This window comes from Cydia splendana, chromosome 3 (genome assembly GCF_910591565.1).
Source record: "Cydia splendana chromosome 3, ilCydSple1.2, whole genome shotgun sequence".
Classification (NCBI taxonomy): domain Eukaryota; kingdom Metazoa; phylum Arthropoda; class Insecta; order Lepidoptera; family Tortricidae; genus Cydia; species Cydia splendana.
The window spans coordinates 19,264,547-19,290,307 of record NC_085962.1 but is presented as its reverse complement, the minus strand read 5'-3'; the positions used below and the strand labels follow the sequence as shown (position 1 = coordinate 19,290,307).

The 25,761-nt window shown below is 43.3% G+C and overlaps 2 protein-coding genes across 2 annotated transcripts in view; one reads left to right on the top strand and one right to left on the bottom strand.

The window, feature by feature from the left end:
• Nucleotides 1–917: 917 nt before the first annotated feature.
• LOC134806590 (palmitoyltransferase Hip14) lies at nucleotides 918–15,712 on the bottom strand. Its single transcript, XM_063779902.1, has 7 exons — nucleotides 14,860–15,712; nucleotides 13,819–13,995; nucleotides 8,007–8,207; nucleotides 4,206–4,367; nucleotides 3,443–3,623; nucleotides 1,994–2,265; nucleotides 918–1,589 (listed from the first exon to the last, which is right to left on the bottom strand). Exons 1-7 carry the CDS (start codon nucleotides 15,550–15,552, stop codon nucleotides 1,335–1,337), a joined length of 1,941 nt encoding a protein of 646 aa, XP_063635972.1. The 5' UTR covers nucleotides 15,553–15,712; the 3' UTR covers nucleotides 918–1,334.
• A 7,029-nt stretch (nucleotides 15,713–22,741) lies between these two features.
• Nucleotides 22,742–25,761, top strand: part of LOC134806863 (MOB kinase activator-like 2) — an 85,541-nt gene continuing 82,521 nt past the window's right edge. Inside the window, exon 1 of the mRNA XM_063780268.1 lies at nucleotides 22,742–23,106. Within this exon, the coding sequence (XP_063636338.1) occupies nucleotides 22,757–23,106 (350 nt within the window). The 5' untranslated portion in view covers nucleotides 22,742–22,756. The remainder of the gene's footprint in view (nucleotides 23,107–25,761) is intronic.

The following is a 25,761-nucleotide window of genomic DNA, read 5'->3' as shown; positions in this document are numbered from 1 at the left end:
GTATATAATAGGCCTGATGACAAATTTTGAAAACCCTTTTAATATCGTCGGTACACTTGTATTAGTTCCGAAAAACACTATATTTCAGTTATACTCATAAGATTTAACATAGATAATTGCATTTTATTATAGCTAGTTTAAACTTCGCGCGAAAACGCCTCGCATGCCATTTGTGACGTCATTATTTAGTTGGTGGTAGGGTGGTAGATATTGTTTACATACTTACAGTTACGAATTTCCCTTGAATCCGAATGATATTGTTAATTCAGCACCATATATTACGATTAGGGATGATAAATACATTACAAAAATTTATCACAATAACTCATTTTACACAAAAACTCTCACACGGTTGCAGTTTAAGATGAATTATTTAGATACATGTACATTTTGAGTGAAAATCACCGAACGCCGGTTTTACTTTTTAATTTTTCATTTTTTCTAGTTACGACAGCCAACATGGCAATGATAGTTCCATTCAGCCAAATAATTAAAAATGTTTGTTGTTGAAATATCGTATTATTTAGCATTTTATTTAAGTAATAACAAATAGATATCTACTTTATATCGTGTAATAATATTTTTTGGACGTAATAAATGTTTAGTGGCGAAATAACATTTTTTTTGCACCTTTCGAACTCTTTGGTGCCCACGTATAGATTTCGGTCAATGAGGTTGTCTATGTTGCTCTAAGAAATATGTTATGGATTGATGACGTCACTGTTTGGAACGTTTCTGATTGGCGTTTCAGTAAAAATGGCCGATTGGAGAATTTTGCACTTTTATTTTATTGAATATATTAATAATCCTTCAGTTTATACTGAGATTGGGCCATTTTTTAGAATCATATTAACATATATGTTTCGTTGAAACCATTATTTCCATGATTCTTTGTTACTTGCAACAGGCCTATTGAATTAATTGAGGTATAAGTAGTTTAGAGAGCGAAAATAATTGTGTAACACGTCGGTTTAATTAGAGAGTTCGTATTTCTTATTAAAACTCGGCATCGGAGCATTTTTAGAATAATGAAAAGGGTACCTATCGTAAGCGACAATCTGGCTCAACACTCCAATTTAATGATCTAGCAAAACAATTTGTCAATAGAATAAAATGCAAAATTCTAATTTTCTACGGCGGACCGACCGTTCGCGCGTGCATTTTTCAAATTCGCCATCTGTATCTACTGACAAATTCGTTCGCCACACTACAGTCAACAAATATGACCGTGTTAAAATCTGTCGCGTATCTCCTCGCACATAAAACTTAGAGACGCAGCGGCGGCCTCAAGTGGGGGGCTACACGGCCTCGCCGGCGGCAGTGCGCGCCGACCCTCACACGACGTGCTGCAGCATCGGCGCCGAGTCGGCGTCGGCGTCGGCGTCGGCGGCGGCGGCGGCGGCGGCGGGGCCGGCCCGCGCCCAGTCGGCGCGGCGCGGCGTGAGAAGGCCGCACAGGCGCAGGTTGAAGAAGTCCACGCAGTTGAGCAGCGGGCCGCGCGAGAAGGGCGAGCGCCCGCCGCGCGCCGCGAAGTGCCGGTAGCGGCCGCGGTTCAGCTGCTCGTTCGTCGTCATGCCGAGGCACACCACCTGCGGAGAACACCGATAATCGAGCGAGGTTTTATATACAGATTAAAACTGATCTATCTGTCTCGTTCCGAACTTTTCTTGAGAACGCGATCTTTATAAACGGTCCGGGGGAGTTCATGGTCAGCGACGAAATTTATTGGGTCTAAAACAAATATTCTGAAAAAAACCATTCCATTTCTTCAAAATTAAATTTAAAGAAACTTATTTTTGAAACGAATCCAAAATAAAAGGAGGAGAGTTGAAGAGTTGGAGAGTCATTATAATAAGTCATTATAAACTTTTCCACCGAAGTCAGCTTCATGCATTAAAATAAGGTGAATAATCGTATATTTACACATAAATTAGAAGACCAACTACAAAAGCGAACGAGAAATTATTTATAATTTATAAACAAGTAGACGTACCAGGTACATCTGGCAGCACGTGAGCACCGTGACCCAAAACATGTGGAAAGCGGCGTGCACCAGCACCCACATGAGCCAGGCGTTGCACTGCGCCCAGCGCGCCAGCGTCTCCAGGCCGCTCTCCCCCGCCTCCCCCCTCCCCTGCCCCTCCCCCGCCTCACCCCCCGGCGGGCACTCGGCGCGGTAGTACTGCACGCCGCCCCACACCATCCAGCCGCACATCACGATCAGACTCACGAGGAAACCGATGAAGTGCTGGTGGTTGTTGGCTCCTAGAGAGGTTGACCACAGATTATAAATTATTACAACTATCTTGGAACCAAACATGTCTGTACTATGTGGTTAATGTTTCTTTGGATTCAAGAAAAACATGTTATTTTAAACGACTGCACTGCAGCGCCATCTGCGTTAACCTTTCCGTGAAACATCCTTATTAAAGCAGATTACAGAAAAATACTTAATCTAACCTCTTTATCACTCTTGCATATTCGAGCGATAAAGAGGCAGATAACTAAATTTCGATTTTCGCGTTTCCCGGTAGGCCCTTGTTAACAAACCGCCTTGATGCATTAATGTCATATTTTATTGTCTGTGAAAACTTGTCAAAACACAGTTTAAGGCACAGTATTTATAAGTTACTCTATGGTTTACTATAATAGGCGATAGTGCTGCAAGCTCTGGCGGCAGAACATTGCAGTAAAACCCCCTATTGAAAGTGTTATTTGTCACGATGGTTCAACTAACGTAAGTAGAGCCATATTAATGTTGGTAGTCGAAGCTTGGTGCAGATTGCACATGCACTCACCGATGCAGTTGCCGACCCAGGGGCAGTGGTGGTCGAAGCGCGCCACGCAGCGGTTGCAGACGGAGCAGTGCTTGGAGCGCAGCGGGCGGCGCACCAGGCACGCCGAGCAGAAGGACGCCGGGTCGAAGCTTGGTGCAGACTGCACATGCACTCACCGATGCAGTTGCCGACCCAGGGGCAGTGGTGGTCGAAGCGCGCCACGCAGCGGTTGCAGACGGAGCAGTGCTTGGAGCGCAGCGGGCGGCGCACCAGGCACGCCGAGCAGAAGGACGCCAGGTCGAAGCTTGGTGCAGACTGCACATGCACTCACCGATGCAGTTGCCGACCCAGGGGCAGTGGTGGTCGAAGCGCGCCACGCAGCGGTTGCAGACGGAGCAGTGCTTGGAGCGCAGCGGGCGGCGCACCACTTTTATAGACCTAAAACGTCACGACTGACACTGCTACAGGTCTACTATATCACTGAATGGCCCATAAGATGCGCCATTTCGGCTTTATACAACCTTCTTAGGTCTTTTATAGGACCTTAGGTGGTATTTAGGAAACGTCCTATCGACTACTATAGTACCACAAATTGTTACTTGGGCAGGCACGCCGAGCAGAAGGACGCCGGGTCGAAGCTTGGTGCAGACTGCACATGCACTCACCGATGCAGTTGCCGACCCAGGGGCAGTGGTGGTCGAAGCGCGCCACGCAGCGGTTGCAGACGGAGCAGTGCTTGGAGCGCAGCGGGCGGCGCACCAGGCACGCCGAGCAGAAGGACGCCGGGTCGAAGCCGGCGCCGCCGCCGCCGCCGCCTGAACTATCCTCGGACAGCTCGATTATCGTCTGTCGACGTAACGAAAATATTTAGAGAAAAAAATTCATTGAAATGTCAAAAACCTTTTAAAAATATGCCCCATAAAATCGAAGTTACGCTCTTAGGGGCTATTAATAAATTACGTCATTCGACGTCATTTATGAATAGCCCCTAAGAGCGTAACTGGTAACGGACATCGGATGATGGTAGCATGACACATGATGGTTGCAAAATGACGTAATTTATGAACAGCCCCTTATTTTACATTCAAGTAACATATGTTTGATCTAACGATTCATTGACATAATTATATCTCGGGCTATCCTTACGGGCGCTAAGAATGGTGCTAGTTCAGCGGTGTCACTCACCAATTCGAGCCAATCGTGCAGTCTACGCAACTAGTTGCGACCAATCGCGCGCGTGATGCGAACTCATCAACCAATCGCGTTGTAGCAGTGGCTCATCGCAGTACCCACTGGCCCCATTCTTATTGCTCGTAACTCTCGTAAGACCCGTCCTAGATATATGTCAATGTGTCGATTCTAATACGTATAGTAACTATTAGATTTTGTTGATTCATTTGAATACGGGTCACGTGATTTAGAACATACCCGGAACTTGTCGCGGGTGGAGGCGCGGATGACGCCGGGGTCGGAGCGCCAGGACTTGAGGAAGAAGTGCCACAGCGCGGCCGAGCACAGCACGAACATCAGCGTCGCCCGCCAGCCCGCCGCGCCCACCAGGAACACGGCCCAAGTGATGTAGAACCACGCCTGCAAAACGGATACTTATTTCTATACATACAACTTTTAAGCAATAGGTCTATGGTATAAACATTGGCATAATATCTCCAAATTTTGCACTAATTCATATTTTATTACAAATTGACCAGCATAAACTTCTAAATTGGAATCATTTTTGTCAGCAAATACTGATTAACGTCAACCTCTCGTGTGCCGCAATTCTGTCTTCCAAATATTTTCCTCGTACGCGGATCCGTGTCCCGATGCGAGTGCTTAAGCCAAATTTATGAGTCATTTTAGAGACGAGCCCAGCGCGTGCGTGCAGCGCCGCCATCGACAGCATCTTGTTCAGCAGTACAGGGGCCTATACCACGAAACTTACAATTACAATTTACAAGTGACAAGTTACAAATATGTATTTAGTAAAAATGGGCATATCACAAAATTTACAAATGACAAAATTGTAATGGAAAATTTATACAAATATGTAAATTGTCGCGACAAATCTACAATTACGCGTATCACAAAATATTACAATTTACAAGCAATTTTCCGGAAAATTTAACAATTTTGTAATTGACAATTGTACGTAAACTGCGATCATATATAACCATGGATACCGCCTTTAGGAACATTACCGTTCAAATTCTCGGGCCAAATTAGCACACATACACACATTCAAATAAGACGACGCGTTTACAGAGCCTGTAATCAAAGCTCGTAAACAAAATAAGAGTCATCTTTATTACACTAATGGTACATAGCTAAGTGTAGATGAAATGCATATAATGTCAATAACTACCAATCAGCGACATTAATCCGCTAATAACCTTCTTGCTGTACGTACTGGCCGCTGAGAGTTCGCGGTTCATATTTGATTAGAATATGACTTGGACAGGGATAGGTTTATGCCATACAGTGAAGAACCAGTCAAAAATTCACGTATAATAATTTAATGCAGATTAAAAGATAACTAGTTAAAATGTTGTTATGACATGACAGACTAACTCAACATAAGTAAATATATCATTGTTGTATAAATGTATTCCGCTATAATAAGTATTTTGTATATTTTATTATCAATCTGCATGGCAGTGCAAGTCACGTTCAGGTATAGTCTGTCCGTTTTTCTAAGATCAAGTACGCCATAGTAAATGTATGGCGAACTTGATCTTAGAAATCGGACTGACTATACAGTCTGCAAAATTTACATGGGTACACGAATCGGGTCAAAAATATTTGAACAGGCGGAGTCACAATAAATCCCCACTTTCAGTTCAGAATATTTTATATGTATATAGCCGGTCAAGCAAGTTTGTCAGTAGAAAAAGGTGCAAAATTAAAATTTTGTATAGGACCACAGCCGTTCGCGCGCTTACATTTTCTAAATTTGCCGCTCTTATAATATTTTAAACTTTCGCGTTTTGAGCACATATTACATATGATTTACGTCGGTAAATCAAGGTAATTGAATATAATTCGCGTTAGACCCGTCTATAATGTGAGTTAATATGTTTGCCGCTCTTTTCTACTGACGGAAATGGCTTGAGAGAGAACCTACATATATGTGACAGTAGTAATTAATTCAGTGAAAGCATGATAGGAAAAATGTATCTACATATAGGAACCGGGTATGATTATCTCACGGGTTATATCTCATGAATAGAACATATTCTAGATATCTTGCCAGGCATCCACTCACTTTCATGTCTCTCTAATTGGACAGCTTTTTTCCATAGTTCTCTGCGAATAGCATCTTGTGGGAATCTGAACGGAAAGTAATGTAAAATGACAATACCAAATTTGATTATTAATTTGAAATAACTAGGTAGTTTTTTTATAGCTCCATCTCATGAAATAAAAAATGAAAATACAAATATGTAAGAAGTAATTTATTACTACATTTATAATTATATAGAAAATACCTAAACCAAACACAAGTTAATAAAATAGTCTACTTCATTTAGCATAACACCATCCCTATTATCCTCGCAATTTAAAAAGTCGTATGTTGTTATGAAAGTCGTATGCAGTTGTTACGTTTTAGCTTAGCACGGTAGTATTGAAAACAAATCGTCATGTTTTTTCCAAATTCTACTGAAGTTATCTGTTTACTACAAGTGAAAAGTGATTCCACTGTCCTTGGTATGAACTAAAATAACTTCTGCACCACTTCACGACACATGAATATATTTTTAATTACAAAAAAACCTTGTTTTTATAAATCAATTTAGCCATTTGTCACTGACTGTCATCTCGGTGGTACTGAGATTGCCAATCGAGCAGTTTGTAAGTACCGCCTATCGCGGGGTAGTTTGCGTTGGGTCATAATTGAGCGGACAGAATACTTTTTTATGTATAGCATTTCGCTGTACGTAAATGATTCGTGTTTCAAAAATTTGTAGAAGAAGGTATACATATTTGTGGAAATGTAAATACAAGTTGACAATTCTCTCGGCGTGTATCAAGAGCATACTCGTAATACAATGACTTACCACTGTGCGTCTTTTCGAATTTTGGTCTCTGAAATACTTCCAATTCTTATCCAATATATCTAAACATTTCAATTGACTTGCTATTTCTTTCCATTTCTTAATTTTATCATCGTGAGTCAATTTACTACTAAAATATTATTCGGGATAATATTTCCTTGTGTTCCAAAATTAAATTTAACATTGTAAGTTTGTCTTGCATAAACATTTTCAACCAATTTTAATGACAACGTAAAAAGATATGTTATTTATGCTCGTAAGGTATTTTTAACGATATACTTAAATACAAAGCGGGACTCCAGCACCAGCCCCGAGAGGTAGAAGGCCACGAACGGCGCTTATTCTGTGATATGTGTTATTCTAATACCTTAGTAGCCAGGTACACGCTGAGCGGGAAGATGTTTTTGAGGTCGTCGTCGAGCAGCGCCGAGCCCAGAGCGTGCAGCGCCGCCGACAGCGCCAGCAACAGGAGCGCCTTCACCGCGTAGCGCGCGCGGGACTCCAGCACCAGCCCCGAGAGGTAGAAGGCCACGAACGGCGCTTATTCTGTGCTGTGTGTTATTCTAATACCTCTAACCAGGTACACGCTGAGCGGGAAGATGTTCTTGAGGTCGTCGTCGAGCAGCGCCGAGCCCAGCGCGTGCAGCGCCGCCGACAGCGCCAGCAACAGGAGCGCCTTCACCGCGTAGCGCGCGCGGGACTCCAGCACCAGCCCCGAGAGGTAGAAGGCCACGAACGGCGCTTATTCTGTGACGTGTGTTATTCTAATACCTTAGTAGCCAGGTACACGCTGAGCGGGAAGATGTTCTTGAGGTCGTCGTCGAGCAGCGCCGAGCCCAGCGCGTGCAGCGCCGCCGACAGCGCCAGCAACAGGAGCGCCTTCACCGCGAAGCGCGCGCGGGACTCCAGCACCAGCCCCGAGAGGTAGAAGGCCACGAACGGCGCTTATTCTGTGATGTGTGTTATTCTAATACCTTAGTAGCCAGGTACACGCTGAGCGGGAAGATGTTCTTGAGGTCGTCGTCGAGCAGCGCCGAGTCCAGCGCGTGCAGCGCCGCCGACAGCGCCAGCAGCAGCAGCGCCTTCACCGCGTAGCGCGCGCGCGACTCCAGCACCAGCCCCGAGAGGTAGAAGGCCACGAACGGCGCTTATTCTGTGATGTGTGTTATTCTAATACCTTAGTAGCCAGGTACACGCTGAGCGGGAAGATGTTCTTGAGGTCGTCGTCGAGCAGCGCCGAGCCCAGCGCGTGCAGCGCCGCCGACAGCGCCAGCAGCAGCAGCGCCTTCACCGCGTAGCGCGCGCGCGACTCCAGCACCAGTCCCGAGAGGTAGAAGGCCACGAACGGCGCCAACACCACCACCCACCAACGCAGCTTCTGTCAACGTTATTGGAAATCAGGGTAAAACCAGTGGGGCAACACTCCTCCTTCCGGGCATTCTCAGCTCCGTTCGGCTCAGCATTGCTCCGAGCAATTATTAGGGTTGACACAACTTGACGTCCCCTTGCGTGCACGTTCACAGATAAGATAATGACTTGAGTTTTGACAACCCTAAATAGCCCAAAGGGATAGTGCGATACATTAGAAAGGGACAGCATGATTCGTCCCTGAATCGCTGTCAAACTTCGGTTTTGTAGGAAGTCTATTTTCTGTATGGTTATTCTGTGGTAAAACCAAACACAATGACCGTTTGTTTCTTAAAATTTGATGTGTCAGTCTTAGTCTACCTTCTAATAGTTCTAATCAAATGCTATTTCAGCGTGTTGAAAAGTTGAGACTCAGTCCAAAACTTATAGAATTACGTAACAGTATTTTTTTTGTAAAAATATTAATCAGAAAAAGTAGAACAAAAAAATTATGAAAACTTTTAGCGTTTAATTAGCGTTGAATTTTTATTTTTCTAATTAAACACACGATAACGTTGTTTTAGTTGTAATATTGAACCCCGCCACTACTTCAGTTCGGTCGGTTTAGTTTCAAAACTGCTATGGCATGCACATATAGCCACTCTAGCTGGCAAACTCAACGAACGGCAAACTTAGTTCTGCTGCCTAAGCAGTGAGGCGAATCAGACAGCTAACAAACTTATCTGACATACGTATCGACAAAGAGAGTTGATTGTAATAGAGAGGTAAAGTAAAAGAAAAAAAAACCGGGCAAGTGCGAGTCGGACTCGCGCACGAAGGGTTCCGTACCATAATGTAAAAAACGGCAAAAAAAAAAAACGGCAAAAAAAAAACGGTCACCCATCCAAGTACTGGCCCCGCCCGACGTTGCTTAACTTCGGTCAAAAATCACGTTTGTTGTATGGGAGCCCCACTTAAATCTTTATTTTATTCTATTTTTAGTATTTGTTGTTATAGTGTCTGTAAGGTATTTGTAATATGGGCCTTGTTGCCTGATTTAAATAAATAAATAAATAAATAGCGGCAACAGAAATACATCATCTGTGAAAATTTCAGCTATCACGGTTCGTGAGATACAGCCTGGTGACAGACGGACGGACGGACGGACGGACAGCGGAGTCTTGTAATAGGGTCCCGTTTTACCCTTTGGGTACGGAACCCTAAAAACGTGTCCCTTTTATTATTATTATTATTTATTTTTTATTTCTTTATTTATCTCTCCTGGTGGAGGAAATTTTACTTCCATATTCGCGGGCTTTTGGCCAAACGAGTATGGAAGGATATCGTAGTTTCTACTGTTCGAGAGCTAGGAATTTGCGCACTATTCTGCAGGTGTTCATAATAACAGCTTTTTGTAGGAGGATATATGTAAGTGGGTGAATATCAAGTGTTTTGAGGCTTGATGAAATTATGATTGGGATGGTTTTTACGGTATTTACTCGCCATTGGGTTTTAATCTCAATGGATAAATCGGTGTATTTACTTATTTTTTCAGTGTGTGTAGACGCAAGATTGTGGGTATTAGGTATGGCTACGTCGATCAGATATACGGTTTTTGCAGCTTTGTCATGGAGTGTAATATCAGGTCTATTATAATGTACAGTTTTATCGGTAATGATAGTTCTATCCCAGTATAATTTGAAATCGGTGGACTCTAAGACAATCTGTGGAGTATATTTGTAATAAGGAGTTATATTATTGATCAGGTGGTATTTGAAAGCGAGGTACTGGTGTATAATGGCCGCAACCTGATCATGTCGATGTTTATAATCAGTCTGGGTTATAGATCGGCATGCTCCTGTAATGTGTTGTATAGTCTCCGAGGCAGCGTGGCAGCGTCGGCATAGGTCTGTAGTTAAGTTGTGGTCACGGATGATGTATTTTCTATAGTTGCGGGTGTCCATTATTTGATCTTGTATGGCTATCATGAATCCTTCTGTTTCAGGGAACAACTCACCTCTCTTTAGCCACATGTTGGAAGCCGCCTTATCGATGTTTGGGTTGATCAGGTCGAGTCGGTGTCTACCGTGCAGTGACTTTTGTATCCACGCCTGAAGTTTTTGTTGGGGCTCTGTACTTACTTCACTTTTTTGCTGTGCACGATCATTCAGGTTAAGAGCCAACGGGAGTGGTCATTTCTCCATACAAACGTACTCCTCGTTTTCCTCCGTGGTTTTTGAAGCTAGAGCAATGATTTTTTCAACACAGATTAATATTGTCAATACCTGTGTCGGACCGTTTTGCTTTTTTTGACATTTTTGTTTTTTAAGGCGCTAGAGCCCTTCAAAAATGGCCAAAATGGCCTAATTGACTATGCCGCAATGAGAGGCGTGGCATTCAAAACTGATATCAATTAGCCAAAAAAGCAAAACGGTCCGACACAGATAATTTCATAATCATTTAGATTTCCAAATTTGGTTACGATTGGTTAAGTTTTGGAGGAGGAAACAGAGGAGTACGAAACCTCGATTTTTGAGATTTTTACGCAGGATTTTTCGCCTTGTCCTTATTGCACTACTTTTAGGTGCCGCTTCCGTTAGCGAGACGGGTATATTTACCTAAAATATTTAAAACTCAGCTCCTGTTTCGTCTTAAGCGGGGTAAATTTTTTATCGGCGGTAACAATGGTCTGGTGTATATGAGAGTGCGTAGATTGGTCATGAAAAAACTTTCTTAGCGATCTTACCTGTCTGTTGTGAAGATTCTTGATGTCTATTAATCCCCTTCCACCTTTTATTTTCGGTAGAGTTTGCCTCTGACTACAGCTTCGTAGGTGGTGCTTACGGTATTTTGTCATTAAGGTATTTATCGTTCTTTGGAGGTTGCATAGATCTGTTTGGGACCATTGTATAATACCAAAGGAGTAAGTCAATATGGGAACTGCGTAAGTGTTTATTGCCTTTATTGTGTTACGAGCGTTCAGGTGAGTGTTTAAAATTTTATGGAGCCTAGCTGTGAATTTCTGTTTTAGTGTATTTTTAGTTATTTTATGATGAATCAGCTGTGATTGTTGATATCCCAAGTACTTGTAGCCAGTTTCTTCATCAACGGGTTCTATTTGTTCTCCAGTGGTCAGGATATAACAATTGCGTTCTATTTTTCCATTATGAATTGATTGAATTTTGCATTTGTCAATCCCGAATTCCATGTGTATGTCGGCCGAGAATGCTTGTGTAATATCTGCTAGTTTATAAATATTATCTAAATTATTACTATAAAGTTTAATGTCGTCCATATACATTAAGTGTGATATCCTGTGTGATGTACCTTCGTAATTTAGTTTAAATCCAGATTCGCTATTATTCAGTAAATTAGAAAGTGGATCGAGGGCTAGGCAAAACCAGAGTCCGACTAAGGGCATCTCCTTGGAATATGCCTCTGCGAATGTCAATAGGTTCCGTTTCTATATGTGTTGCGTTGTTAAATATTTTGAGATTAGTTGACCAGCGTAACATTGTGTTTTGTAAAAAATGTATGATAGTGTGGTGTATCTTATAATGCTTAAGGGTGTGAATCAGCCATGTGTGGGGTACAGAGTCGAATGCTTTTTTATAGTCAATATACATAGTATAAATATTATTATTATTATTTTGTATGTCTTTCCCATCACGGAACAATGGTGTTCCGGACCTTTGGGAGGCGTGCGCGGAGCCGAAGCCAACACGTAGAGGCCCTTTTGACACTTTAATGAAATGTAAGGGGTGCACCGAGCGGATGCTGCCCTTACCCGTGTCATGGGACGCACGAAGAGGCAGCACCCGCCAGGGTGTAAGGGCTATTGAGAGTTGATGGTATCTAAAATTGGGTGAAAGCGATGGACTAAGTACTGAGCTATAGGGTAAAAAACCGGACGCCTGCCTAATAAAACGGTATGCAATTTTATTTCCGGCAGACGGTGACTCGCCCTCACAAGATGGGCCCCCACAAAAAGCGACATCTAGGATGGCTCAAGGGCAACACCGGTGTGAGCGGCTCAGGGGTGTCGAGAGGTGTGCGCCGCTTTCTACCCAGTGGCTATTAACAGCCACTGTGCCAACTCGCGTCGTATGCATATTTCACTTCCACCCCTGGAGCTTATAGCTCTAACGACTCCACTCTGGCCGGCCGGCTAAGGCAAGCCAGAGGCAGAGAATCCTGTCCCACCCACCCTCCTTGCGGGTAACAGAACTCCCCAGGAGCACTCGGGTACGTGAGGTCGCTAATCCCCAACAGCTCGCCACAAGCTGCCCTGCGTTGACTGATTGCACTGGTAAAACCAGCGGGCGAGGGGGTCGTCACATCCCTACGCCATACGCCCATATTATTATTATTTGTCTTTCTTCTAAACTCACGGGTATATACATCCCGGTCATTTGATAGGCGTGCGTGGGGATAAAGATCCAACACGTAGAGGCCCTTTGGACAAGTTTGCTGTTATGTAATACACCTGCTAGAACCCATTCACGGGTACAAATAGATACCCGTAAATCGGTCCCAACAGGCGTAGGGGCTATTGTAAATATAGTGGAGAAAACTGCTGGTTATGGTGATGAATTTTGGCTGGTCAAAAGATTGGGCTATTGCTGAGAGGTCCGGACACCTGCCATAACAATGTTAGTACACGTTATCGAGGCAGGTGGTGACTCGCCGCTTACTAGATGGGCCCCTGAAACTGCCGTCGTAAAGACGACCAGGGGCAACACCGGTGTGAGCGGCTCAGGGGTGTCGAGAGGTGTGCGCCGCTTTCTACCCAGTGGCTGTTACCAGCCACTGTGCCAACTCGCGTCTTATGCATCTTTCACTTCCACCCCTGGAGCATATAGCTCTAGCGACTCCTCTCTGGACGGCCAATGAAGGCAAGCCAGAGCTGAGAGTCCTGCGGGTCCCCTTAGGGTCCACTCCGACCGACGAAGACACGCCGGAGACGGAGACCCTGACCGACTTTCGGGAGCACTCGGGTCCGTGGGGTCGTTACTCCCCAACAGCTCGCCACAAGCTGCCCTGCGGGCTTATTATTATTATTATTATATGTGAATGCACAGGCAGCTTAAAGCTGATACGACATCCAAAATAGATGGCGCTGTACTGCGCCATATGTTTTGCGGTCACTGAATTGTCAAACATTGACTTTTGACAATCAAAGATTGTCTTAGATTTTACGCATCTTAATCAATGTATCTTTGGTATTGATATGACATTTTGGCAATACGAGCCTAAAGACGCGTATAGGTACAGATGACTTGAACCTGGTGCAACACCAAATCAAACATTATGCAAATATGGATATGCCCTGGAATTTCGGGACTTAATGCTGTTTTATGTCATCAAATAAATATCATTAAAAATTAACTGGTAAATAAATATATCTACTCGATATCCCACCATGCTGCACCGTAAAATCCGATCACTGCTGATGTCCAACTTTTGCAGACCGCTTCACATTTCGCTGGCCCAATATTACAGGGTTCTACGTATCACTTTTATCGAACTGAAATTTGAACATTATCATAGTGACATTAAGTTGAATTTCAACTATCTTGAAAATGTAACATAGAACTTTGTAATATTGAGCCAGCAATTTCTGGGGCTGTTTTATCAATCACCTTGTCATACAGTAGCCGGCGCAGCAGATGCGGCCTGGAGTGCTTGAGCTCGTGCTCCCGCACCTTCTCGAGCACCTTGCTGCCGATCCAGGAGTCTCGGCCGGTGCCAGCGGCGGCCTGCAGCATGGCCAGCGGCGTGGCGCCGCGCAGGTTCGGCACGTCCAGCGGCGCGTTGCCCTGCAACACAAACAAACACATTACACCAGGATACCTTATGACCTCGGGCTTGTGGACGGTTTGAGAGTACACATTGTGCCTAAGACGAAAGTGGAGGACTCGCGCGAAATCGCCTTTTTATACAAACATAGTCCTCATTTTCCTCTGAATATTTTGATGCAATGTTTTGTATATCAACCACAGCTATGCCACTGTCCGGCCCACGGGAGCCAGGCTCCAGGGGTTCAGCCCTAATAACATCAGCAACCAGACCCCCAGACAACCCAGCAGCATGGCGTCCCCCACGCGCCTGCATGAAATGATGAAAATTTTTAGGATTCTTGCATCTATTATTTAAAATATCAAATTAGAATGAAATAAAGAAATAGGCTATTAGAATTTAATGTTTTGTGACTTTTCATCAATTTGCATAATACATCCTACAAATATTTTTGTTTTTATCTTCCTTCTTCATCCTTGGTGGTCAATTTGAATTTAGCTATTTACTTGCATTTGCATAACAAATAAAATAATAAACTAATACATTATATTGAAAATATCATCATAGCCGGTTTAGTACTAGATAGGCAGTTATATGTTGTTGTAATCTGTTCTATTTTATTTTGCTGATAGTAAATGGATGATAGATAATGATACCTTATCATGGAATAGTCCTTATGAAACTACTTGGCAAATCATGATATAAGCAGCACAAATGGTTTATAATTGGTGATTATAATGCAGCCTTGCAATTATTAACATAATGATTAATGAAAAATACCTTCACAGTTGATGGACAGTGCCTAGTCAAGATTTTGATGATATATTATTGAGTGAATGAAAAAGGTCTAGTTGAAAGGTACCTTGGATTAGAAAGAGACTCACATAAAGCACAAGTGTGGACACAGCAGTAGAGTTGCGGGCCAAAATGGCCCAGTGCAGTGCAGTGTTGCCGTGCGCCTGGTCGGCCGGGCGCGGTGACGCGCCCAGGGACAGCAGAAGCCGCGCCGGGTCCACGGCTGCCACACGCCAGGCCGCCCACATCAGCGGCGTCATGCCGCCCGCGTCCCCGGCGTCTGCCGCGCCCGCGCCTCCCGCCGCCACCAGGTACGCCGCCACCGCCGTGTGCCCGAACTGAGCCGCCAGGTGCAGCGGCGCGCAACCTTCCGCGTCGCGGCACGTCAAGTCTGCGCCTGCCCGCACAAGGATCACGGCCGCCTCCAGGTGCCCCTGGCGCGCCGCCCAGTGCAACGGCGTAGCGCGCAGCTCGCCGCCCACTGCGTCTACGTGTGCACCGCGCGCCAACAGGTACTGGCAGATCTCGCGCCTGTTGTTGATGGCCGCCCAGTGAAGCAGCGTCACCGTCTCATGGTCCGGCTGGTTCACGTCCCAGCCGGCCTCCACGAGCTCGCGGACGCGGTCGAAGGCACCATACTGCGTGGCCTTCACGATGTCGAAGCCGCTATAGTCGCGCGCGGCGGGCTCGGGGCGGGCGGTCGCCGCGACGGCCCCATCGCCGTCGTGCTGCGCCGCGCCGCACTGACCGCTGGCCGCCGCTCCGCACGTGCTCTCATACATGCCGCTCAGTCTGCTCGACCGTAGCGCGAACGCATTCTCGTCCTCTCTTTCAGAATTCGATAGTGGCGAGCGGATCGCCGACAACGACGCGCAATTTAACTTTCTGCTACGATCACAGCAGAAAAGAAACTTCAATTATTGACATATCAATATATGCCACAGATAAAGAGAAAAGTATATGATATGAGCATGGTATGAGCCCCATGAACCCAGTACAAAGTAAGATGTTACAAAAGAGTTTATGTTTTCAGCATTACCAACACTACAGTTCATAACATGTTAAAAAAAAGCACACTGGCAACATTGAGAAACGTCAAACCTCGGAAATTAAAGGGCTCCACAGATGTTGCAACAGAATGCATGCTATTTTTGATACATTGCGACATTTAATCGATCAATTTAATTCAACTTAGTCGAAAATGTATTGATCAATAATCGCATGGTATCTTGCAACTTGCAACGGTTATACGTTATATCTACATGGTCGCCGGTCTGGCTGCCCACTTTGTCTCAAACCGGCAAAAATATTCAAGGTTTAATATTTTTAGACAAACTCAACTAGAAATATCGATTCGAAGTAAATTTATTTTACTTTTTAGTATAGTGGTAACGGTGTCCTCATATTACATGGAACGGAAAAGTGATGGTAGCACCGACTAGCCCTCTTTCGCGGCGCGGCTCTCGCAAGTGCCCGGGCCCAGTGACCGTATAGATCGAATCCGCTAAAGGCTTTGGGCTCATGGGCACACCATACCAATTTCAGAATCCTTAATGACTTAAATAGTTACCGCGTTTAGCAAATAAGCAGCCTAAAAATTCAGTAATTGCAGTCAGACTCTTGCTATTATAAACGCGGTTACACGTTACACCTTTAAGCCTCATTCCCACGAGCGCTTTTACAACGCGCGTTAAAAAAGCGCTTGAATCTGTCCGTACTCTAAATTCGATTTAACGAAGAAGGCTTAAAGTCGAAAATCCAACAACGCTTGATAAAAAGCGCCACCGCCGTCGTGTGAATAAATACACAATACATGTATCTATTTGTGTCATTCAAACGCTTTTTTAACGCGCGTTGTAAAAGCGCCCGTGTGTATGAGGCCTTACGATTCCCTCGTGAGGCGCTCAAATACTTGAATTGTAATTTAATCCTTTAAGGCTTCTACAAAGCCGCAACCTTAGAGCATACATTTATAGCATGTATTTGGCAGGTATGAAATATGTTGCATCGCAATCGCATCAATCGCATGCTATTATCGATAACGTTTGTAGAGGCCATTAACTCGATATGATGTGATGTGACAGACAGTGACAGTCAGTATTGGTGTTGCCTGTATGTATTTGAGTTAGCAAAAAATTTTGTCAGCTTTGAGCTTAGCTCTTTCGAGAAAACATAAAAATGAACAATGTTCGTAAACTTCTGTTTCTGAATGTAAAGGTTTAATTTTATACGTCGGAGTTAAGCCTTCCGTTCTTATAAAGAACGTCGAGAAGCTCGTTTTATCTATAAATAATCGGTGGAGTTGCGCAACATGGCGAATTGAGCTCAGCTGCTGTAATGAAACTCTCAATAATAACTTTGTGACTGTGACACGCTCTAGTTAGCTTTGAAGATTTTTAACGCGCACGGTTGGCGCGGTGCGGCAGCGGCGGCTTGTTACAGTTAGCTGCGCGCGCTCGGGCTCCGTGAAGTGTGATGCTGGCGACGAGCTAGGCGCGGATCGGAGCTCGTTGAGCTCAGGGTATATTGCAGCAGAGCGCAGGGCGCTGTGTTTCTGGTCAGGAGCAAGTGTCAGCCGTCAAGCTGGAGCGGCTACCCGAGTACCTGCGCGACACCGTCGACTGGTTCATGGGGTGAGTGGCCGCGCACGACCGAATGTTTTGCTCGATAATATCACTGCTTTGTTGTCAATTTACAAAACATCACGCCTGTATTTTACACATACATCACACTCTAATCTTATATTTTATTATTGAATGCATGGCTCATAAACTAAATTAACAAAACCTATTTAATCACATCACCATCAGCTGTTCTGCAATGCATAATATACATTGATTTGAAGTTATATAGGTAAGGTACTTAATTTGTTTTTCACGACACCAACTGGTAAAGGCTCTCTTGATTGTTCAAAAACGGATTGCAAAGTTGCATTTTATTCACATGTGAGGCAAAGTAATCAAATGCCAATTTTGAGTTGTTTTCTTATGTTTGCTGGAAGAATTAACTTCTAAATGATGATTTTGAATGATAAATTTTTAATTAAATTCCTTTGGATTTGATTTTGTTTGATATTTTACAGTTAATATTTTCTTTGGGTTGGTGTGGTGAAAAATTTTGTGTTTCACTCAGGGAAAATTTTGTTTAACCCTCGTGTTTTGAAACTTGCTACGCTCGTGGTTCAATTTTGGAATCTTTCGCTTGCTCGGGTATCAATATTAGCATGAGCGGTTAAACAACAACTTTGCCCCCTTGTAAAACAAATTTAATAACTATTTTCATCATATCAGCCTTTTATCTCCCACTGCTGAGCATAGGCCTCTCTTCGAGTATGCCACTTATCCCAGTCCCAAGCCAATCTCATCCAGAAGTGGCCCGCAGTCTTCCGAATGTCGTCCACCCAACAAGCCAACGGACGCCAGGCACTCCTTTCGTCTGTAAGCGGCCACCATTCTGTTAACATTTTGGCCCACCTGCCATCACTCTGCCTGGCGACATGTCCCGCCCAGCTCCATTTAAGTTTGGTAATGACGTATCCGAAGTCTTGCACCTTGGTGCGACATCGGATCTCGACATTCCTCACTCGATCTTGAAGTTTGGTGCCGAGCATGGCTCGCTCCATGGCTCTGCTGACTGTTAAATATGACTAAATCCTAACACCTTGGAAAATCCATGTAGTCCTTTATCTGCTTGAAGAAACATTAATATACAGTAGGAATATAGTTCAGTGAAGCAATTGGTAAACATGGAAATGTCAGCATCTTTGTGTGGTTTGTTAATTAGATTGGGCTCTGTTTCTCAAATTTATTCATTTAGCTGTTCAGAGTGTATGAAAGTATGAATTTATAACAATGAATTAACATGGACAGAATAGAAAACAGTGACTATACTAGACTTTAACCTTAAAATCAAGTAAAATAGCAAATGGCAATATCTTTGTCCAATGTCATTGCGTCTCACTCTCTCATTAAGCAAAATGTGAGACAAAATACACATTGGACAGGTGGAATACCACCCTTAAGTGTGTGTTAGAGTTCAATAGAAATGGCAAAAATAGTACTTTTTATACAAATATGACACATTTTGTTAGCATGTGAGATTACAAAGTAATGAATGTAAATTGGTTTATCAGTATGACTATGTTCAATGGTTCCTGCTTAGTAGAATTTGCTTTTTACCCTATTACTAAGACTCCTCTGTCTGTCTGTCTGCCTGTCACCAGGCTGTATCTCATAAACCATGATAGCTAGACAGACATTTTCACATATGATGTATTCTGTTGCCACTATAACAACAAATATTAAAAACAGAATAAAATAAATATTTAACTGGGGCTCCCATACAACAAGCGTGATGTTATTTGCCGTTTTTTGCGTAATGGTACGGAACCCTTCGTGCGCGAGTCCGACTCGCACTTGGCCGGTTTTCTATATTATTTTCAATAGTTAAATTAAATTAAATTAAATTAAATTTATTTAAGACCAACAGAGGATCAATTTCGTTAGTGACACATTTTAATCTTACAACTAATGTTAGTAGGTATACACACAAAACTTATTAACTAACTATCTAACTACATATTTACATATTTATTTAAGCACATGTGGAGTGCACCACAGTGGTTCAGGTAGGCCCCATCAAACCTATCTGCATACATGGCTAGGATGCTATTGGTGCTGTTCCTCACCCTGCATAACAATGAAGTGGCTCTTTTGCGCATAATGGCAGCAAAACTATCCACGCGCGCCTCTGCAAACATTGTTGACGCGCTGCAGTAGCGAGGGAGCCCCATCAGCACCCTAAACGCATTATTATACTGTACGCGCAGGGCACTGTACTGTTTTTGCGTGTAGTTCACCCACAGGCTGCTGGTGTAAAAAGATGTACAAAAAGCTCGGAACAACGTAATCTTTACTGCCGGTGAGCTACACGCAAACCTGCGGGCAATCATGTTCGCCCTCACAGCCAGTGCCCTGCGCTCCCTTTCGACGTCGGCACCGTCCTTGAGGTCAGAGGTAATCATATGTCCCAGGTATTTAAAATTGTCTACCAACTTAAGCGGGTTGTTGTTTAGCTGTAATACTGGGACTGTTGATGGACATTTACCTCTGACTCCAAACACCATCATTTCGCTCTTTACGGAGTTGTATTTAAGACCGTGTGCGGCAGCGTATTGCTCGCAGACCGTTATAAGCCTCGCGAGACCACAGGGTGACGCGCTCAACAGCACCATGTCGTCCGCGTAGCTAATGTTGTTAATGCAAACGCCTTGCACATGGCACCCGACATGTGTGCTGCTGAGCTCGGCAATAAGTCCATTAACGTATAGATTGAAGAGCTTCGGGGAGGTTAGCCCTCCCTGCCTTACCCCGCACTCCAAACTATACGGTTCCGACAACGCTCCCGCCCATCGAACGCTATTGACCTGTCTTGTGTACCAAAATTTGAAAATAGATATAAGATCTGGAGGTACCTCCGTCTCCTCAAGCTTTCTCCATAGTATATCATAACAGACCAGGTCAAAAGCCCTGGACAGGTTGAGAAAGCACGCGTAAACAGGTGTGTCTCTATCAGTATAATACCTAACAGTCTGCTTTAAACACAATATAGCACTTTCAGTCGACAATCCGGGCCTGAACCCGAACTGATTGTCGTGCAGCTGTATATACTTATCTAATTGTGTATTAAGCAGACTGTCAAGTATTTTTTTTTTATAGTGATGTACCGACTATTGATTTGGCCGACTAGTCGGCCAGATCATTAGTTTCGTATAAGTTCAGGTGAAAAGAATAGTTTTGCTCCTTTGGTTGCGCTATTCATCATAATTTAGCTTGGCTAAAAGGTGTTCTCTACAGGTTCAAAGACCTATCACAAGAATCCTCTTTCAATTTCTGTCTTTAGTTCTTTTATTTTGCGATCCTGAGCAGACCGTCAGTACAGCTTGTAGGAGGCATTTCCAAGGCTCTATTTCCCGTACGTAGTCGCCAGTTAAGAACCTATCCCCTGTGGTCAGCGTCTTTACGAGCAACGTGGCCTGACTAAGTCTCTAAATTTTGCAATAACATTAAAGGATGACTCACGTTAAACCGGGCTGTGCCCGGCCCGGAGCTTCTGGCGCATCGTTTTCTGTGGTCTATGACATGACAGGCGATCACGAGCATCACTTGATCGCCTGTCATGTCATAGAAAAGTAAGCTCCGGAAGCTCCGACCCGGGCACGGCCCGGTCTAACGTGAGTCATCCTTAATAGTTCCTCATGGCTCCACCATTAAAAAAAAAACAAACCTAAATAATAATAAAAAAAAATACTATAGAACTTGCACATGAAATTACACGAGAATCAGTTGAGATCAACCTGTAGAGGTAAACACCAGCCCACCAACATATGATAACGATCAAACGGTCAATGAACAAAAGTTTTCGTATGCACCATGAATAGGTATTTTAGTAAAATAAACATAAAACATATGGTAAATATTGACTGTTGATTTCTTTTTTTCTGTTTTTCTTTCACTGATAAAGTGCCGACTAATCGGCCATTTTTGCCGACTAGTCGCCGACTAATCGCCGACTACAAATGTGGCCGGATAGTCGGCTTTCCCGACTAGTCGTTACATCCCTAATTTTCAATCTTTGGTTATGCAATTAACAAACTATATTTTATTTAGCTATATTTTATTACACAAATACTAAAATGTATAAACGGCAGACTTAATGCCTTGTGTCTATGAGTCAACTGTTAGTTAGGACGGACAGCTTGCAGCAGCCAGGGCAGCTTGTGGCGAGCTGAATGGGAAGTGACGCCCCTTAGTTCCCATACCCCCGAGAGTCGATCACGCCCATCTCTCCGGCTTGCCTTGCTTGGCCGGCTGGAGTGGACACTGAGTAGGGGCCTCAGACTCTCAGCTCTGGTTTGCCTTTACCGGCCGTCCAGAGTAGGGTGTCAAAGCTTATATAAGAGAGAATAAGAAACAGTATAAGAGAGAAGTATCAGTAGAAAGCGGCGCACACCTCTCCATCTCCACACCCTAAGCCGCTCACGTAATGTTGTCCCCGAGTCGCTCCGTGCGAGCGCTCCGCCGGTTTCGGAAGCAAATTTTGTACTAAAATGAAAGATCGGATTCAACTGTAACTGATTTGACCTATTTACCTATTTTACCATACATGACCCTGCCTACCTTGAAATTACCTATTTTTATCATAGATCAGCTAATTTACATAATTTCGTATGTAAATGATTTGTTTCTTTACCTACAATACCTTACATTACCTTGGAAACTTGACAAGTTTTGCATATGACTTAGGGTTATTGTACTGGCAGTGATGATTGGCTGATTGCTGTTTGCATAAATACATGTGGAAAGAACCCACAACAAAAAAAACTGTGGACAGATGCCAAACTGATGTGGATTGTAAAAATACATACATTTTTCATATTGACTTGTTTTTTGAAGCTACAAAATGTTGTGAAGGATTAATTGTTATAAGGTTTTAAATAAAAATAATAAATTCTATACTCAATACAACAAAAATGAAAACTCTAGACTAGATGATTACAAATGATAGTTTTATTTTTATTGTAAGTACTTACTAAGGTCTACCAGATGATGATGATGATGCTCTTCAGACCGATTGCGGCCACAGCGACTGTGTGCTCTGGAGCAGGCAACCTCTAACTCGTGTTATTAGAGTGTAGCTGATCCACTCTCTGGTGCGCCCTTAGGTGGCTCACGTACCACCGCAAAATTGGCCAAATTTAAAACCTATGAATCCTATGATCAAAGTACAAACTTTACCGATATGGTGTGGTCAATTTCACAGGGGTTACCGTTAGCATAGAGAAAAAAATACAATACCTATTTCTCTATGCCGTTAGTTAGGCAGACCGTCTCAGGTCTCACATCCGAACGTTTACCTACATGAACAAACAGTAGTTTCAAGCCCCATTTAACTCTGCATTATACGCGCGGTTAATGCGTCAAGCCAATGGAAACCACGGGGAATCCTGATAAGAGCGACAATCTAGGGAGAGACGCTATCGCGGCCTCAGGTGTGCTGATAACGCGTGACGTCACAGCGCGCGCGCGGCCTCCTCAGTCGTGTTGCGCGCGCACGAGTGAACGTGCGTTTTTGTGTTTTTTGCGCGGCGTCGCCGCCGGCGCGATGAGCTCGGGCAGTGATGAGAGTGTGGAAAAACCTCGGTGGCCCGGCGGCATCTTGCGCAGGAGCGGCGCGCGCGTTGCGCGCCGCGTCCTCCACGTCAAGTACCGCAGCGTCTCGCCGGTCCCGAGCGCCTTACCGCTGGACTTGGACGACACCGTCTCATGCTTCTGCAGGTACTATGACACCTGTGTTACGTCACGCCAGATAATGATAAGCATTGTTCTGTCCCATTGTTATCGCTGTGTCCTTTGTCTTTTGCAATTGCCGGTACATACACAGTTTTACAGCTATGTTTAAGTCGGCTGGTGTCTCGCATGCAAGCATGACTCGGAGTAGCAACTAGAAATGCCATGAATAGTGGTTTTGGCCGAATACGAATACCCGGCCACACTCTCGGCCGAAGCGAATATTCACTAAAAAACATGTGTACATTTTGAGTCACACATAGCGAACACTGGTAACCTACTCGTACAAAGAACAATGTCAAGATTTAAATTTTGTTGCTCATTTAGTAGTGTATGAATGTAGTTAGAGTCAGCAAATGTAGCCTATGATGAAAATCATTTGCAAGCAACAAATGCTAAAACGATCTTGTTTGATAAAAACTTCCCAAGAATACATTATATAAATATTATATAAAGTGTACCGCATCACTTTAATTGTGCAATATTTCTTCATAAGAAGATGTAAATAGGCATTCTGTATTCGGCCGAAGTCAGATAATTGCCGACAAGTCGAGACATCTCTAGTAGCAACTAAATCATGGTTGAAACGTACTTATCGTAAAATGTCTTTAAAGCGAAACGAAATCACTGTAATTCTTATTCATTACTGACTAGCAAGGAAAACGAAGCTAATGTTCCATATCACTGATCCGAAATCAAGTAAAAACGTTTCAATAACATAGACCCTCATCACCCATCTACATGTGTAGCGATTTGAATATTTTTCATGGTGCATTTTGTTCTCGAAACGACTCTGAAATCAAATGACGTTCTGTGAAACGATTGATGTAGAGTGTAGATCATACCATACGTAAAATTATCAATGGAAGTCCTTTTAGTGCAACATTATCCCAACTTTGTTTGTGTTTTTTAAGAGAATTTAGATGTAACAAATACTTAACAGAACCGGTTAGAATCCGTTTTGTCATAATAAGATATGAGACAAGAATAGATTTATGTATGTATGTATTTGTATACCTAGTGTACAGCTTAGAGCTAGTTGTAGTTATGCCTATACTTATTGCGGTAGATATCTAGTGCCTTTCGATTGTGTTAGTTTCCTGTTGTAGCGCAGACCTGCACTCTCAGCGTCAAGGTCGCTGTTGTTAGCATTTACTTAGTACTTTAGTCTAGTGTTGCGGCTACAACACCCACGGCTTTTAATACTAACTCGGACAGAGCTTTGCCTTTAAGGACGTGAGCCTTCAAGGATTCATTGAATGCTAAACACAATATACAATTTCAGTCACTATTTATAATTTATATTCTTGTTTAATATCTGGAGAGTATTTTCCAAGTATTTTTACTCTAAATGCCTATGTTTTAACGGCCTCCTACCTCCTAGCCTAGGCGGTAGTGATCCTGCCTACGAAGCAGGAGGTCCCGGGTTCGAATCCTGGTAAGGGCATTTATTTGTGTGTTCATCACAAATATTTGTTCCTGAGTTATGGATGTTTTCTTATGTATATAAGTATTTATATATATATGTGTATATTATATATATCGTCGTCTAGTACCCACAACACAAGCCTTATTGAGCTCACTGTGGGACTAGGTCGGATGTGTACAAATTGTCCTATAATATTTATTTACTTATTTAAATGCACATTTTGAACTAACCAGCGCAATATCAAAGCAAGTCAAATGCGTTACACATGTATGTAATTATCCTAACAATAACCGGAACTGAGTAATTCTTTCTCGCCATCGTGAAATACAATACAAGCTGTGTCCCCAGCTCTGTCCACTTGGGCATGGGTCTGCATAATTTACTCTGCCCCTGAGGGTAGATTCCAAATATAAATTAGGCTATATCCGTCCCCGTAAGAGCCCGGCCATACATGCCAAATTTCATTAAAACCGTTTCAGTGGGCATATTCTTTTGCATTAATAACATTAAGTATGGATGACCAAAATATAAACCGAATTTAGGAGTCCTGTCCTAAAAGTACCGGAAAATCCCACTTCTATTTTCGTTACCGGAACCCCCATTCATAATAATCGCAGGACTGGTTTTAATGGTATTGCGTACCCTAACCCTTACCACAAGATGGGTCGCTCGTTTACCAACATTGCAAAATTTTCTTCTATTTATATGTGATATCATATTTTTATATGATCCGCGCAAGAAATGGAACCAACTGGAATTTGCGCGCAGAATGAAAGTTTGAGAAGCGGAATAAGTTATTTTATTTATGACTTCCTAAGTAAAACTTTCATGAAAGTTGCTTGATAGCAGTTTTCTATAAAATATACCCTAATTTCATTGCAAATTTCACAGTAATAGAGAGCATAGCTCCTCCAAAACTATTATTTTACATAAATTCTCTCTCCAGTCTGTTTATAAGCTGGAGCCGAGTGGAGGCAGGCCACGGGCGAGTCAAGTGGAGGCAATCGCCGCGACCTTCAGTCGCCTATTCAATTACCACCGTCCTCGCGCCGACATCTCCAACTTTACACGTTGTTACGTCACACCAGGCCCAAGTTTTTCGCAATTACCTTCTCGTTTGTTATTGTCAATACGATTGAACCACCAGAAATTTAGAAATCCAAGATGGCGGCCGTTTTTTTAACATTTTGACTAAGGCTTCATATTAAGAATTC

What these genes read in the sequence shown, in the direction of transcription:
- LOC134806590 (XM_063779902.1), bottom strand. Translation starts at nt 15,552, where the DNA reads ATGTATGAGAGCACGTGCGGAGCGGCGGCCAGCGGTCAGTGCGGCGCG. An exon ending in CTGGGTCGGCAACTGCATCG is followed by an intron (nt 2,266 to 3,442) that starts GTGAGTGCATGT and finishes CAACCTCTCTAG; the next exon opens with GAGCCAACAACCACCAGCAC. An exon ending in CGTGCTGCCAGATGTACCTG is followed by an intron (nt 1,590 to 1,993) that starts GTACGTCTACTT and finishes TGTTCTCCGCAG; the next exon opens with GTGGTGTGCCTCGGCATGAC.